General features: G+C 40.9%; 1 protein-coding gene across 41 annotated transcripts in view; it reads left to right on the top strand.

Moving 5' to 3' along the window:
* The window catches only part of adgrl2a (adhesion G protein-coupled receptor L2a), a 116,353-nt gene that overhangs the window by 81,626 nt on the left and 16,866 nt on the right, over positions 1-17,861 (top strand). For 32 of the 41 annotated variants that reach the window (XR_008805962.1, XR_008805960.1, XR_008805961.1 and 29 more), the window contains 8 exons: positions 6,397-6,435; positions 8,054-8,237; positions 9,227-9,349; positions 9,946-10,151; positions 10,881-11,054; positions 11,874-12,083; positions 13,648-13,868; positions 15,620-15,686. Coding sequence is in view for 38 of the 41 variants with exons in the window: in XM_056244347.1 (XP_056100322.1) it covers positions 6,397-6,435; positions 8,054-8,237; positions 9,227-9,349; positions 9,946-10,151; positions 10,881-11,054; positions 11,874-12,083; positions 13,648-13,868; positions 15,620-15,686 (1,224 nt within the window). In the remaining 3 variants the exon portion in view is untranslated. The remainder of the gene's footprint in view (positions 1-6,396; positions 6,436-8,053; positions 8,238-9,226; positions 9,350-9,945; positions 10,152-10,880; positions 11,055-11,873; positions 12,084-13,647; positions 13,869-15,619; positions 15,687-17,861) is intronic. The other 9 variants (XM_056244351.1, XM_056244381.1, XM_056244378.1 and 6 more) reach the window with 1 other exon arrangement.

Here is a 17,861-nt window from a genome sequence, read left to right as displayed (position 1 = left end):
GGTAAAATATTTCGATGCATGGAAAAATCTGGCGGATATTTCTCCTTGGGCCCTGCGCACCATTCAAAATGGGTACAGGCTGCAGTTCAGTACCCGCCCACCCAGATTCAACGGGGTGGTCTGGACTGTAGTCGACCCAGTGCAGGGTCGGGTATTGGAACAGGAAGTAAACTCCCTGCTGGCAAAGGAGGCTATAGATCGTATTCCTCCACCGGACAGGGAGTCCGGGTTTTACAGCCGCTACTTCATAGTTCCCAAGAAGGATGGGGGGTTGCGTCCAATAATAGATCTCAGGCACCTGAACCGTTCTCTGAGGAGATTCAGGTTCAAGATGCTCACTATTCCCATTATAGTGAGTCAAATTCAGTCCGAGGATTGGTTTGTCACGATAGATCTAAAGGACGCATACTTCCACATATCCATCCTTCCATCTCACAGGAAGTTCCTGAGGTTGGCTTTCGGGGGCGAAGCGTACCAATATCGGGTTCTTCCGTTCGGCCTAGCTCTCTCCCCTCGCACATTTACCAAATGTATGGATGCAGCTCTGGCACCGCTGAGGCTTCAGGGCATCAGGGTGCTCAATTATATCGACGACTGGCTGATTTTAGCACAGTCACAGGAGCTGGCGGTTCGGCATCGAGATGTCGTCCTCGCCCACATCCAGAGCCTGGGGTTGAGACTCAACACGAAAAAGAGCGTGTTGACACCAGCCCAGAGAACCACGTTCCTGGGAGTGGTGTGGGACTCGGTCACGATGCGGGCACAATTGTCTCCCGCGCGGATCGAGTCCATCCTGACCACAGTGTCCGGGATGAGGCTAGGCCAAGCCATCACTGTAAAGCACTTCCAGAGAGTGTTGGGGCTCATGGCGGCAGCGTCCAGTGTCATTCCATTCGGCCTGCTGCACATGAGGGCCCTTCAGTGGTGGTTAAAAACCAAGGGGTTCTCCCCGAGGGGAAACCCGTTCCGCATGATCAGGGTTACGCGCAGATGCCTTCGTTCCCTATCTATGTGGAAGAAAGCTTGGTTTCTGTCCCAAGGGCGGTGTTGGGAGCGTCATGTCGCCGGAGAACCGTTTCGACAGACGCCTCCCTCACGGGCTGGGGCGCGGTCATGGACGGCCGCTTTACGTCAGGCCTATGGCAGGACCATCATGCCTCCTGGCACATAAACTGCCTGGAGATGTTGGCGGTGTTCCGAGCCCTGAGGGGCTTCCTGCCGGACCTCAAAGGTCATCATGTTCTTGTGAGGTCAGACAACATGTCGGTAGTGGCCTATATAAACCATCAGGTTTTTGTTGGCCATTACTTCTCTGAGGAGGGTAGGAGATCTCCAGGCGCTCTCCATATCTAACGAGTGCCTGGAGTTTGCTCCAGGCAACATTAAGGCCATTCTTCACCCTAGGCCCGGCTATTTGCCTAAGGTGCCGTCCAGTGCGGCACGGCCTACGGTTCTGCAGGCTTTTCATCCTCCACCTCACGTGACGGCAGATGAAGAGAGACTTCACATGCTCTGCCCTGTCAGAGCACTGAGTATTTACATTCAGAGGTCCTCTTCATGGCGGAAGTCGGACCAGTTGCTGGTGTGTTTCGGGTCGCCCAAGAAGGGGCTTCCCGCTTCAAAACAGACCATCAGCAACTGGATTGTCCATGCGATTTCCACGGCCTACCAGGTGTGCGGTTTGCCTTCACCTCTGGCCGTGAGGGCTCATTCTACCAGAGGCATGGCGTCCTCTAGAGCCCTTCTCGCGGGGGCCCCCATCCAGGAGGTCTGCGATGCAGCGGGATGGGCTACCCCTCATACCTTTATTAGGTTTTACAGTCTGGACATTCCGTCGACACCCGGCTCTCTTGTGCTCTCGTCCTAAGTGTGCCTGTGAGCAGCTTCACACTAGGGCAGGCAGGGCACGTTGTGGCGTAGTGGGTACTCGTTCCCCCAAAGTGTCATTCGACGCAGTTGGAGTTCCCTCGAAAGGGAACGTCCTCGGGTTACGACTGTAACCCTTGTTCCCTGATAAGGGAACGAGAACTGCGTCCCTTGGCCACGCCTTCCCCTGCCTGGGAGCGCTTGCTTCATCACGGAAGCTGACATTTTGTTTTGCCGGCGTGCCTTTATAGTTCCGCCTGTGTGTCGTCACACACTACGTCATGACGTTGCACCAATCGGAGATCGGCTCAGTTTCATTCATGCTTCAGAGGCGCTACGCTGAGGGGCGTTCCCCAAAGTGTCATTCGACGCAGTTCTCGTTCCCTTCTCAGGGAACAAGGGTTACAGTCGTAACCCGAGGACGATTTCTGTCCTTCCATTGAACTAAATTACAGATGAATCTAGTCCTCTGAAGGGGCACGACCACTTTATATGATGAATATATTTAATTTAGGATTTTATTCACATATAAACATTGATCAGTGTACATAAATGGAGGACATTAAATATGACCAATGGCAGCTCAACATGCTGGGTGAGAACAAACCTCATTGGTTCTTGCGCACCAAGCAAGTATATTTGAACTTAAGTTAATCATATTTCATGTGATATATGTATTTATGTATGTAGCATACACTTTATACTGTATACATCCGTTGATAAGAGTTTATATGTGGATAAAAGCCTAAATTAAATGTGTTTATCATTTGTCTCTTTAGAAGGCTTGGAATAAACTTATTGATTCATAATTATCACTATTTTATTTACCTTCATGATGATTTCAGACACTTTGAATACACCCTCCAAGTTTTGTGACTTAAAGGGAAAGTTCACCCAAAAATGAAAATTCGGTCGTCAATTACCCTCATCTCGTCTCAGACCCATATAACATTTGTTCATCAACACAAGTGAAGGTATTTTTAATAAAACTTAAGACATTTCTGTTTCCCTTTCAAAGTGGAACTCTACACTGCGTTTGATCAGATGCAATGGGGAACGCCATCAGCATGACTGAGGCACGCGTTTAAACATGACAATTTTACTGGCGGACGACAGTCCATGAGGTCACTCATGCGCCCATGAGTATAAGAGGGCGCCTGCAATGTACGTCAGCTTTTTCTCTTCAGGAGCCGTTTGTTTGTGTTAGCACATGTGAAGGTGATTATTATAGAAATTCACTCAGGCAAGCATTTAAGGTCCGCATTTTTTGACAGCTGATGACACATAACCTTTGGGTTTTCTGTTTGGGTGAGGAGCATGCACATTCAGTTCTTGAGGGGGCTGAATGTGCCCATTGTGAGAAATCTGAGATGAAGAGGCTCCGTTCGTGTCTTTTTTTTTTTTTTTTGAGGGAAATGGGACAAGCAACTGTACCCCTTAGCTCGGTACCCACGAAGCAGGTTGGTGACATGGTGAGCTTGTGGGGAATACGAGAAAGGCATGTGGTTATGGCTCACGACTAGACTAGATCTGGTTTAGAGGTACAAAAGGCAGTAAGTCACTCATGGATAACTCGACGAATGCTCTTCTCAGGCCATAAACGTCTTGCTCCAATGAGCCTTCCGTATCTGCCCAATCTTCATGCTGAGGTGGAGAGTTCTTGGAAGAGACATATGGCCTGTCTCCTTGATGCACCGATCTCGCCTTTGAAGCTTTTCGGCATGTCTGTAGAGACAGTAGTCAGGAAATTTAAAGAGGCAAGGGCGCGGTCAGCGGGCTTTTAGGAAATAGCCCAGGTCCAAATCTTTGCCAAAAACCTCTGCGGGACCAGGTCTGTCACTGTCTGAGGACTGGAGGCAGGGCCAGAGGGAGAGCGTGGGCACTTGTGCTCCTCCTCCTTCAAGGAGTAGAGCACAGAGGGGGCCAGACGCTAGGTAGGAAAAGGCAAGATCTGTGGGAAGCAATTGAAAGAAAGCGATTTAGTAGACAAGGTCGAATCGCTGAGGAGAAAAAAAACATCTTTCCTCCTTTCCTCTTCCCCCTCCTTATTCTGTCTCTAACTGTGGCCTGTGCTAATTGTCTTAGTACAGGCTACAGCAGGTCCTAGATGAGTACGGTGAGGGTTGAAGCAGCCTTGCTTAGCTTCCTTATGGCTACCTTTAGGACGATATAAGTGTCATTATTTCACAGCTAGCGCTTAGCAGATCCATTTGGTATGCTGTTCTTCAGGGTTGAGCATGGACAGAAACCTCCACCATTTCTGAGGGTCTTAAAATAGGGTCTTTGATCGATCTTTGAGAACCGGACGAGAAGTGGTATTTGCCTTTAAGCATCCATTATCATTGTTAGGCACCTTAGGAGTGCTGGAGTCTTGAGATCTGGGGTGAATCCAGGCAGGACGTAAGCACTTCCCCATTTGTATTGGTGCAGCAAATCTGAAGCTCTCCTGTGGATCCCTAGTGGTCAAAGATTTGTATAGAGGGTTATTAATTCTAGATAAAATAGATTCCTGTGCTTTCTCCCCCTAGAAGGTAGTAGTAGGCTAAGGGAACTAAAAATGCCTGGCCCACAAGGGGGGGAGGAAGGTTGAAAAAGACAGTGACTTCCGTTGTTAGTGTGCTTTTAAGCTTGGGAAATGGCCGAAGGGAATATTGCCACATGACAGTTCTGTGACCCAGTGTGCGCCAAGTCATTCATGCTATGCCCATTGTGGTAGTGCATAGACACCGCTAATGTGGCACGCGCTCACTCTGCATGGCAGAGTGGGCATTTGTTCCCTATAGTCTCTGTTTAAACGCAGTGTAGCGTTCCACTTCGAAAGCGAATAACAGGTTGCGACTGTAACTATGGTTCCCTGAGAAGGGGAACGAGACACTGCATCTCATTGCCATGTTTCAGCCTTGCCTGCACGTCTCCTGAAGACAAAGAAGTTGATGACGTACATTGCAGGCTCCATCTTGTACTCACAGGTGCTCCGGTAGTGACGTCATGGACTGTCGTCTGCTAATAAAATTGTCGTGTTTAAACACATGCTTCAGAAACTGGAATTCCCTATAGCATCTGATAAGACGCAGTGTCTCGTTGTTCCCTGTCTCAGGGAACCATGGTTACAGTCACAACCCATCCTTCTCCATTGAAAGTTTCAAGCTTCAAGCTTACCATATTTTTTTCTTAATACAAACTTACCATATTTTTTTCTTAATACAAAGAAAAATCAAATAAGTGGGTGAAGGTGAGCGCATATCTGTCAACTAAAGTAGCTAAAGCAAAGGCTGTACTCACTAAGGGAACATATTTTGCATTAGTTACTGCATATCACCTTTCCTTCAAATTAATTTTGAAGTTACAGTCCAATGGAAGGAAAGACAGCACACTAGCCTGATTGAAAAGAGTGCAGTTTGCTAGCAAGAGTGTCATTTGTCTCATGGTAGTCATGTTGATGTCAGCCAATATGATTTACATGAATGTTTTAGGACCAAAATCCTTAGTTTAACCTATCAACCAATACTCTAAACCTTAATCTAAAACTCTAAATTGTAAATCAAACATTTATTTTACTTGACCTCATGTTCACTGAACCATGGTCCTATCCCCTATTTCTGAACTCAACCCCTAACCCTAGTCCTGAATTTCCTGCATTAAATCATAACCTAAAACCCTATTCCTTACTCCAACACTAATACAAACTTTTAGATATTAAACCTAAACTTTACTTTTAACCTTTTTATTTTTTGCTTCTAACCTCCAACTCTATCCAACCCCAACCCCTTCTTTTAGTTCAGATTTAGTTCAACTTTGATCCCCAATCTCCAACCCAAAATATTGTTTTCCTGACCGTAAACTCTGTTATCTAACCTGGATCTCAACCTTCGGCTCTGACAAAGCACCAACCTTTCAAGCCTAACCACTATTTCTAACCCTCAGCTTTACTCCTAACCTGCAACCCTATCCAATCCCAACCCCTTCTCTTAGCTAAGCTTCCAACTCCAAATGCCAACCCTGATCTCGATCTTATTGAGTTGAACCACACCTTGATTTAGACAATATGCATGTGCATAATTTCTAATTATGCACATGCATATTTAAATTTCTACTAACCATCACCTTTACTCTTAACCTCTACCTCTTCTCTTAATTCAGCTTTCACATTCATTCCCCAACCCTGATCTCAATCCACACGGTGTGTAAACCACAACTAGATTTAGGAAATCTATGTCTGCATATTGTTTTGCATTATGTTTCATTTCCATATTCTAGATGGTTAATGAGTTACTGATTCTTTTTTTTACTTGGCAAGAGCACCTTTTGGTTTTGAAATCACCAGACTAAATTGTTGTTTTCAAAGCAAGGCCACTCTGTACACCCTTACATTCATTCGTTACATGATTTCATCATAGCAGATCCAACTGCTATACTGTGTTTCTGAAGTGCTTGTGGATTGGAGAACCCATTAGTATACCATCAACCTTTCTAACTGTGTTTCTTTGGTCTGTTTTTGTTCTTGTGTATGTCCTCTCTCAAATGAAAAAGCTTCAAAAGCGAGAAAGGACGTGCAGGGCGTATATGAAGGTATATCTGTGCTACGCTACTATGGTCTTCACTTGTTTCTGTACTCTCTCCTCTTCTTTTTCTGCTATTGTTTCTCAGCATGGTCCTGTGTCCCTTCATTCTCACTGTTGCCACAGCATTTCACTCCGCCAGTGTCTGTCTTCATTCCTGGGGGTTGAATATTTCAGTGGATTGGAAATTATGTGGCTGCAATTTTTATGCCCAGTTCATTAGTTGTATGTGTTTGTTGTTGGTCTGTTTATTTATTTTTCAGTTTATTTATTCTTAAAGTCAAGTGTTAATATTTGTTGACGTGTGCTTGATTTGCAGGTTGGCGGTGCATGTGTTGTTGATGCGCTCAACTTCTTCTTATTTGTTGAAAAGGGTAGATGTCAATTTGTGGTGCTTGAAATCTATTGATTGCTACATTGGTTTTTCCACACCATCTTGAGCTGCTAAAGATTTTAGACCTACCAAAAAAAAGTATGACAGAAAAGATTATGTAGAGATCAGATGAAAGGAATGATTCTGTTTTGGAAAGGCAAATCTGTTAAAACTAATTAAGCAACTGTGAAACCCTGGACTGTGACGATGCATATATCATCTTTTTAATTTTATTAGTGTGCAGGAGCAAAAAAAAAAAAACGATTTAGCATTAACAGTAGTTCAAAATGACCATACAAATGTGGTAAATTAAAGCTGTAAATGCAGTTTATTATCATATGAGTCAGAGCTGCAAAACCAATCGGATGAACAATAATTATCAAAGAGGCGACAAGTATGAATCGATATTTTAGTCTGGTGGTGCATGTGTGCACTAGCTCTGATTGATCAGTGTGAAAATGTAAGTCTGTGAGGTGTAATGTTTTTTTTTTGTTTTTTGTGTGTGTGTGTGTGTTTTGTTTGTTTTTTGTATAATTGAACCGAACATTTGGGGAAGCTGTTTTATTGATATTATAGGATATTATTGAAAATATTATGTATATCCAGCATAAAACCATTATCTTGAAGTGTATTTTTTTTAGTTGAAATATGTAATTTCTCTGTCATTAGTTGAACCAAACTGAATTGCCTAGTGTAGGGCCTCATTGTATCGAACAGATTGTGATTCAGCTTTCTGTCGCTAATGGTGCAAAAAGGTCACCTCACCTTTAAAGCAAAAATTAATAGAAGAAAGAAATTCTCTGTCAGTGTTAACAAGTGGCTATTTTCTTCATTTCAGATGTGTGCGTCATATTATCAAGACCTAGAGACATTATTGTGTTTTCATATTGAAAGCATGATCAAATGGATGATATTTGAAAATAGTGGTCTTTGCCTTCAGTTCTGATGACACAGAACAATGGTGTCTTTATCTTAAAGGACACATTTATAAGGTGTCACGACTGGCTGTCTTTCTTTACCGCATATGTGTCCGTTTATGAGCTCGAAGAGCCTTTGACATTCAGACAGACAGAGCATGTCGGGCACATTTCTGCAGTCTGTTTTTATGCGTGTCACCTGATAACTGACCTAAAACAAAGTGTGCATGTTTGCTTTCATTTGGGCACGGGCAGACAGCTGCTGATAAAGTCAAGGCTTTGACATTTGACCTTATTACAGTGGTTAGTGCTGACACAAGCGTCTCATTGGGCTGCAGGCTATCGTGGATACAGTCGACAACCTCCTCAGACCGGAGGCTCTGAAATCGTGGCGAGATATGAATACCACGGAGCAGACACACGCCGCAACTATGTTACTGGACACCCTGGAGGAAGGAGCCTTTGTCCTTGCTGACAATTTAATGGAACCGGCCATCGTGAAAGTACCAGCCAATAATATAAGTGAGTATGAGAGATGTGCAAAACTAAGACAACTGACAACATAAAAGGCTTATTTTGCTGCTGATCAGTTTGAGTTTTCAAATATGATTCAGCCGTGAAATTTTAATAACAGCATCCACTAACACATGGGTAGTTGACACAAAATACTTTTGGGAAGTTGACGTGTCCTGCAGTGTAGCATGCTAAACTCCATCTCGTACTATTTTAAATAGCATTTTCCTAATTCCTTTATTACTGTTATGCATGCAGCTTTTACGACCTCATATTAATTGAGACTCTATATGGAATATGTCTACTTCATTCATTTGCCACGCCGCAGGACCTTTTAAAAATGAAGCAAAGGCAAAAATGTGATTAAAAATGGTGTAAAAGTACATTTTGACCAGTTACAGGACCTGTCCACTTTCCCGTATACACTTTTATTTCTTATATACCTCTGGGAAATAATAAAAGACCAATGACCTACCAATCAACACTTGAATTTAGGCTTACATGAAAATAGGTTATGGGGTAAATTCACTTTTTTTCATTGGTATACGTTGCACCATATTTCAAAGTCATTATATTCAGCACAAACATGCCTCCATCCTATGTAAATGAGACGAATTACATATTGTGCCTTATTTAGAAAACTTATTTACAGACGATAATAGGGAATTTTTGTTGATCATGAGATCACTTAGTCATCAGGTGATGGAGAAGAGTGATATATGCAGAGATGTGGAGTAGACAAGCTCACTTTAAAAATGAAAAATAAAATGCTAGTAAAGTAAGCCATATTGCGGTAGTCTGCACTTAAAATTCAGAATAACGTTATGCAAATTGCTTTCAGCACAGATTTTGTGGGTGCGCTTTCATTGCTAACTAATTTGCATAATTCCATCAGTCAATCGAACAACTCAGATAGTGCATGCAAATAAACCACCCCCCTTATTTTTTTCTCTGTTTCCGCTTGGTGAACTAACATTTTGAAACATTTCTCTCTGCAGTTCTGGATGTTTATGTGCTGAGCACAGATGGGCAGGTTCAAGATTTCAGGTTTCCCCAGAGCGGCAGGGGTGGTATTTCTATCCAATTGTCTTCCAATACCGTGAAACTCAACAGTCGTAATGGTACGTTCCAGCCTACGCACACATATACGGTCATTGTACTCCATTAGTCCAGTGAGAATAAGAACATATAATATCCAATTGCTCCTGTCACTATGGAGATAGAAATGCTCTCATGGTCAGAGAAAGATCTGAACATTGATGTGAACATACTGCTCAACATATGTTGTTATCGACAAACATAACTGGGTCTGCTGTTGGGTCACTTTGATTTTTTTTTTACTGAGGTTAGAAACTTTTGTGGGGTTTATACATTTATGGGACTATTATGTTTTCTGGTATACTTGGGTGAATGCAAAATTCACCACAAAATCACATTTAAGATCATTAAAATTGAAATTTACAAACATACTTTACAACTTGACTGATAAATCATTATTTCTTTTTTGATTTACAGTAGGCTACTTACTGAGAACTGGTATTTTAAATGCCATAAGAATAATCTCACAATGCAAAATCCTACTCCTAATAAGCTTAATTATGCTAAACATTAATTTAGGGCTGAAGTAAAACCCAGATTTCTTCTTGACAGTTTTTGTGAGGCTCACTGACATAATAGACTGTAATGAGATGTAAGGTGTGCCGTTTTCTCTTTGCAGGTGTTGCCAAGTTGGTTTTTGCCCTTTACAAGAACCTGGGGCAGTTTCTAAGCACGGAGAATGCAACAATGAAGCTCGGCCACGAGGCTAACGGACGCAACCTCTCCGTGGCTGTGAATTCCGACGTCATTGCCGCCTCCATAAACAAAGAATCCAGTCGTGTATTTATATCGGAGCCTGTGATTTTCACCCTGGAGCACATCGATGTGAGTGCAAGCAATAAACAAACAAAGGGGTCGTAAAAGCAGCAGGAAAGCAAAGCAAGACAGCGAATAAAATAAAATAAAAGCAGTCTCAATTCAAACACCCTACAAGGTCACAGAGGGGTTTATTTAAGCCATCGAACATGAAATTAACAAAGTCTGAACCAATGATTATTACCAGCCTAGACCAAATTCTTAATGAAAACTAATTCGTTTGTCGACATTAGGATGTAAATGATGCAATTTCCTTTTTTTGGAGTGGAAAATTAACTCCCAGATTAGCTATACAATGCAGGATGAAATTACCAGAGGACCAATTATCATCTCGCTCTCTTTTAAAGTGTCAGGAACACTCCCAGAGGAGACCCGGCTTGATTTTTGCTCTCTATCAAAGTAATTGTGTGATTTCCACAGACATGCCTTCAAACCATTCTGCCCCCTGTTAGCACCTCATATAATCAATGGTCCCATGCTAGATTTCGCAGTCATTTAACCTTATTAGATTCTTTAGTCGTTTATGTGAGAACACACACTGCGCATTCAAAAGAGTGTTTGATATGGCCACCGTATCATTTGCGAAAGAATGAACGCCAACAGTCAGAGTGAATTACAATGCTGTTTCTCATATGTTTATGCGCGGGTGCCATTATCAGAGGGACAGCTACTAAATATCAATTTATTATCATCTGCTAACTCATGAGGAATGTTTCTGTCTCCTCCTGTCGATTACAGATGCAGCATTACTATAACTCCAACTGCTCTTTCTGGAACTACTCCGAGAGAACCATGATGGGATACTGGTCCACTCAGGGCTGCAAACTCATCCACGCCAATAAAAGTCACACCACCTGCTCCTGTAGTCATCTCACCAACTTTGCAGTGCTCATGGCTCATCGAGAGCTGCTGGTAAGATGTGATCTTCATAAATATTTAAGCTTTTGTCCGTGCGTTACTGTGAAACCCAGCTGTTATAATAGACACCGCCAACACTCATCTGCTTCTCTAAGCCAAACGCTATACGAACGGATAACTCGCTGGGTTGCAGACAGCTGCAAACCGCCCTATTTAAAAGTTTTTAGTTCACTTTTAGTATTAGTACATGTTCATTCAAACAAAAACAGTTCGAATTAGTTTTAAACTGTTAAAGGTTTAAAACTGACATTTTTGTTCCACTAGTGTTGCCAAATGGAATCGCAAAATCAAAACCATATAAAGTTGTCTAATCATGAAAATCGAATGTAATGTAATTGGCAATGTGTCTCGCTGTATTATCAGTTTTAATATTTTTTATTTTTTTGTACTTGTTTATTTTTTGGTTGTTACGTACATGTAAATTATTTGTTGGATGTTATATTTTGTATATCTTCTAGACATCAAGCTCTTTATTTCAAAAGAGAAAGGAAAATTCTGTAACACTTTATCTTAAGGTGGCGAAATTACACGTTACTACATGTACTTACTATAGTAATAACAGTAAATTATGCATAATTACAAGTAACTAACCCCAAACCAAACCCTAACCGTAACTCTCTAGTAAGTATATGTAGATAATAGTACTATATGTCAGATAATAGTACTTATCTGAGTTAGTACATAACTACGTCACCTTAAAATAAAGTATAACTGAAAATTGTTTTCATTAGATGCCCTCTATAATTTACTCAGTTGGTAAATGTGATCTGCATCTAAGGTTTCTCACTCCATCTCTGTTTGTTTGTTTCTCAGGGTGCAGATGCAGTGCAGGAGCTGTTGTTGAGCGTCATCAGTCGTGTGGGTATCGTGGTATCCCTCATCTGTCTGGCTATGAGCATCTTCACCTTCTGTTTCTTCCGTGGGCTACAGAGTGACAGGAACACAATCCACAAGAACCTATGCATCAACCTTTTCATTGCTGAGCTCATCTTCCTGATCGGAATCGACATGACGGAGCCCAGGGTAACCTTACCTTGAATGGATGTGATGTTTTCAGCTAGTCTCATGGAAATGTCTTGAGACGTGTCCACAACATCCAAAACAAATTTTTGAAGTTCCAGAGAATTCTAGCTGCATTTAGACACAATTATAGTTTTTCAGGCTTACTGGATGCTTGTGAGTCAGTAACTTGACACTTTTTGTCCAGCATTTATTTAAAAGATTTCTTTTTTTCTTCTTTTTTGACGCTTAAAACAAAAAATGTCAAGGTTGTTTAAGTGTCCTTAGATAGGAATAAAGAAAAAATGGTATTATATATATATATATATATATATAAAAAAAAAAAAATAGTTTCATTAATATTTTATTTATGAAATTATTTATTTTTTAATATAATATTTTTGAATACTAATATATCATGTCATATATATATATATATATATATATATATATATATATATATATATATAAACAGTAAAGCAATTTCCAAAGAATATGATAATAGGTAGTTGGTCCTCCCTTTTCATTTGGGAAGGCTTTGCACATTTTTTTTTAACATAACGTCTGGGGGGATTTTCCCCCATTTAAACATAAGATATACTATTACTATACATTGGCCAGGTTTCACAAACAGGGCTTAGAATAAGCCAGGATTAGGCCTTAGTTTAATTAGGACATTTAAGTAGCTTTTATAAACGTGCCCTAGGAAAAACAAAAACATTACTGGTGTGCATCTTGAGACAAAACAATGGCACACATATTTTTAGATATGCCAGTGCAAGTTGCGTTCAGTTAAAACAGCTCAAACATGCATTGTAGTCTATAGGACTAGGCTTAAGCCTTGTCTGTGAAACCAGGGGATAATGCGTTCAGTGGGGTTCAGGTCTGGGCTTTGTGTAGGACAGTCAAGTTCTTCCACACAAGTAAACAATTTCTCGTCAATTTATTTGCAAGGAGCATTATTATCCTGGAACAGAAAAGACCCCAAACTGTTGCCAAAAAGTTGGAAGCACACAATTCTCTAGACTGTCGTTTTATGCCATAGATTTAAGATTTGTCTTCACTGGTATTAAGGGGCTCAGCCAAAGCCATTCATTAGATGGGGGTCCACATACTTTTGGCTGTGTACTTGCTGGTTACATTATGTGACATTTTTAGAGCCATTAAATCAAAACTGTCATTGAAAGTGTTATAAAAGTATGAAACCAACATAAATATACATTGACAGTTTTTGTCTGGAATTTAGTAAAAGAAAAGAATGCATTTCACATATACAATGATTATATTTTAAATGTGTGAATTGAAATCATTTTTATAAACCCTTTGTGGGGCTTAAACTTTAAAATGTACATGTCAAAATGTAATTTAACTGTACATGGTTTGTAATAAAGAAATACATGTAAAATACAGAAATACATTTCGGAAAGTCTTACAAAACAGAGGCATTGCATCAAAACATTTTTTTAAAATGTTCTAAAATGTTAACAAAAAAAAAACATGAATGCATTTTTTTTTTTTACTTAGTATGTGCATTTCAAACTAGATATTCTAGTTTTTTTTGTCTTTGACCCTTGCGTTTGTCCCACAGATGGCCTGCTCCATAATTGCAGGAATACTGCACTACTTCTTTCTGGCGTCTTTCGCCTGGATGTGTTTGGAGGGGGTTCAGCTCTATCTGATGCTGGTGGAGGTCTTTGAGAGCGAATATTCACGCAGGAAGTATTTCTACATGGCAGGATACCTCCTCCCCGCTGTGGTTGTGGGCGTGTCGGCTGCTGTAGACTATAGGAGCTACGGGACCAAGAAAGTGTAAGTGAACATTTTCTTTGATTTTTTCTTTAAATGCAATGCTGTCTGCGGGAGTGTACCACACTCTAACGGTTCCATAGGTACCACACACACACACACAAAAAGTCTTCAGAGGATGCCTTACAGTACAAAATGCGGTTTCCAGGCAAGGCTGCATGCGTTAGTGTCTTTTGTTCAAAGAGTCTCTGGTGACCTGTTGTTTGTAAATGCTCTCTAACGGAGACGAGGGCCGCATGAGAAAGAGGCTTTTACGCAGATTAATGGCAGTGCTTCAGCCCTGCATGGGCTCTTGGGTTGCTGCTTATAACACATAAACAGGTGGAAGTGTGCCGGCCCTGCCTGCCACGTCACTGTCTTTTAATACTGAGCGCAGTGGTTTGCTTTAGGTTAGTTTATATTGGTATGGAAGTGATGCTTGTAGCATTGCATTTGTCTCAGATGTGTCTTTGGTTTCTTAGAGCGCTGTAACATCGACAATTTATATGATCAGTGTCTCCTGCTGGAAGTCGCACTCTAGAGAAACTGGATCCATTACAGGAAATTACGGTCTTTGAGCAACGTTTAATAAACTAATGCGGAATCAACCCATACAAAACATTGTAACGTAACCCTCACAAGCCTGTCTCAGTAACAGATATTATCCTCGGTGTGCATGTTTATTCCCACTGTTTTCAAAGGCAAGCATCTCTAATATGATAATTAAGGTGAAGGATTTGAAGTCCTAACCCTAAGGCCCGAAACATTCTCTATGCAAGAACATGAATGCAAAAACTGCTTGATGTCATGCGTTAATACATTCCAAGATGTGTCAGAATGCATTTCACACTATGATGCAAGTATCTGCTTGTTAAGTTTGATGTCATGCGTCACAGATTCCAGGTCCCAATGCTCTATCAGATGCCAAAAGCAAACAACAAACAGTGCTAATATACAGTCACAGTGTGACTATATACATATACGTATATATATATATATATATATATATATATATATATATATATATATATATATATATGGTCTTCTAGACTACATGTACATGATTTAAAAACACATTATTTATCCCATACTGTGCATTCCTGTAGTACCCCTTTTATTTCTCTTTAAAACCCACCTTTCTAGCCCAGTCTGATCTAATTGGTCAGCTGGCCCAGTCAACCACTTATATTGTGTCGGATATGTAACGTCACTTACCATAAACTATTATATTTATAGTATCTATGGCGTTGGTATTGAAAGTCCACCCATGTAAGTGTGTTTCGCTAGATATTGCGAAATCACTTATCCAACTGATCTCTGGGGACGGGCCAAAGCAGCCAGTAGGCGGGCATTATAATAGGTTAAACTGTCTTCTTCTATAGTAATTTTTCTTTATAGTCAATTCTCTCAAAAGATAATTTTGCTCAATAGTTGATCAGCCTTCCATTTTTCACCTGGTGAATGATAAGACAGACGAAAAAAAAATACATTTACGTAATGCAAAATGATGAGTGGTATCTAAAAAGGATGGGCTCTTTTGACCTGGCCCAATAAGCAATCACCAAGAACACCCTAGCAACCGCATGGCAACATCCTGGGTTTTACCCACAACACTCCACTGATTATGAGTTTTGCTTAGGCAAGCTTCTTTTGTTAAAAAAAAACATGTTGAAATTCTAGCTTTTGTCTTAAATAACAGGATTACTTGGACATGTTTTCTGTAAACTGCTTGCTTTTGTTGCATTCCTTTTACTGTGAACATGTCTTCTTTGCAGATGCTGGCTCAGGATGGACAATCACTTTATCTGGAGTTTCATTGGACCCGTCACCTTCATTATTATGGTGTGTTCAGTATCTACTGACCTTTTCGTGGCTTAAGATTGTTTATGTACATGTGTGTGATAGACTGCTGAATGCATGTGTCAGGTGAAAGAACAAGAAAGAGAATATTTCTGTACAGTGCAAGACTGTCTCCCAGTTTAAAAAGTAATTGACAGAATCCTCCTGTGCAAAAAAAAACCTTCCTTTGTTTCTTCAGTCTTATTCAACAGATTGCAGCCCATTGATTTCTGCTTAGATCGGTTCAGTCTCGGCAGACCCAGTCAATGCGGCCTGCAGAGAGGTTCGGAAATGCTGCTCTTCTAAGGAATCGTTTTGATACGATGCAGCTTTTTAAACGTGGCATTAAAGCACAACATTATCCTCAAATGATACTCAGCAGGGCGCTTTCAAGCTACACGGTCGAGACAGCCACCCCCCGGGATGCGTATTAAAAAAAACGGCAATGTCAAATAATGCAAATATAAAAAATATATCGTTTTTTCCTGACTCAACCTTTTAAAGAGGTAGATGATGACCCCCACTGACACTACAAAATTGACGCATCTGCAGTTTAAACGTGCTGTTATTTCCGAACTAAGAGATTAGAGCCTCAGACTCGATTGGGGAGGAAGTAGGCCTGAGAGAGACAAAGACAGAGAGAGTCTGCATGATGGAAAGACTAGCAGGTGGCATTCACATCTGTCTGGCTGTTTGTTTGCCCTCTAATCTCTGGATGAAAAAAAGTCATCTTCCTGAAAATGGAAGGACAAGTAGAGATGTTTGTGGAGGGTTGACTTTATTATATCCTTTATGGTTATATAAACAGACCTGGTGATACCTTCCTGCCGGGGTGAACAGTGATGGAAGCTCTGTTTATTGGAAAGCCTTTAGGTTTTAGCTGAGAACAGATTTAAAGACACACAGACGGTTCGAACACAGGTCCGTGCCGCAATCAAATTTGTAAGGCAATTAGAGAAGTGGCCTGAGACAATTGTAGAGGAAACATCCATGTCTGCTTTTAATAATCAAACACTATAAAATAATCTAGCAGTAATGTGAATTTTACAAACATTGATTTTTCTCTCCATGGTGTTTAAATGGAGTTTGTTTAATGGCATCCTAACCATAGAGTAAATTTAAGAGCAGACCAGGAAAAGAAAAAAAGAAAATTTGCAGACCTTTATCAGTTTATTCATGTGATCAGTGCAATTTAGTGGTCGACCAAGGCCGATATAATGTATGTCACACGTACCTCCAAATTTACTGACAAAAATAATCTGACAAAACGAAATGTGATTTGCCACTTGAATTTAAACAAATTGGAATAAGAGATTTCTCAACATTTTTGTATTACCATTTTACATTGAATAGTTAATTAAAAATAATTCTCTGGAGTGACAAATGTAAGAACAAATATTTAATATATTCTCTCAATTAATATGAGGTCACAAAAGCTTAATATTTATAAAGCATGCATAATATTTAAAAAATAATGATCAATTGGCTGTTAAGTAGTTTTAAATGGAATTTAACATGTCTGGACATGTTAATCTGACTTTAAAGATGCTGACAGGCTGTAGAATACTACAAACGATGCATGTTTTCGCAGCCACTCTTAGAGGAAGTCCTACAAAGATCTGCTTAGTTAGTTGCTACAGCGCTGGATGAAGCGTGATGTATGTGTTTACGGTGTTGCTGATAATCAGAATACGTGTTCCAGCCATCAGCGGCAGGGCGCTTGTGACCCTTTATGAAGCTGATTTATTGTTGCGTGCTCTGCTCGGACAGCAAGCAGGACTCGTAGTCCTCAGGCTGCTTGACAATGCTAGATAAAGCACAAAGACCAGAGCCTCTCAGGGGAACACGGGACCAAGGTTTCCCCTGACCTCCGACCCCTGATTCTCAGCAGATTGGCTTTGTCCTTGTCAATGAGAGAGCCAGTGCGAGTCTCATTATTCAGAGTTTCACCCATTTTCGCTGTGCAGAGGGAAAGAATGGTGTGATCCTGTTCAATTAGTTGAAGCCCATTGTGGTTCTCATTATACCACATCTATTTTCAGCGTCCTCATGCCCGATCCTGCAGCGATGTAGAGCTCCATGAATTTCACAGCTAATCTAGTCCTTTTTCCACCAATAGGGCGCATGAGCTGGTGTCTAATATGGGAGCGTTGCACAATTTTCCACCACAGAAAAGGC

The sequence above is a fragment of the Rhinichthys klamathensis genome, unplaced genomic scaffold, assembly GCF_029890125.1.
Source record: "Rhinichthys klamathensis goyatoka isolate OS25496 unplaced genomic scaffold, OSU_Roscu_1.1 h1tg000968l_1, whole genome shotgun sequence".
Classification (NCBI taxonomy): Eukaryota; Metazoa; Chordata; class Actinopteri; order Cypriniformes; family Leuciscidae; genus Rhinichthys; species Rhinichthys klamathensis.
The sequence above is the reverse complement of the archived record's forward strand: the minus strand, read 5'-3'. Positions and strand labels throughout refer to the sequence as shown.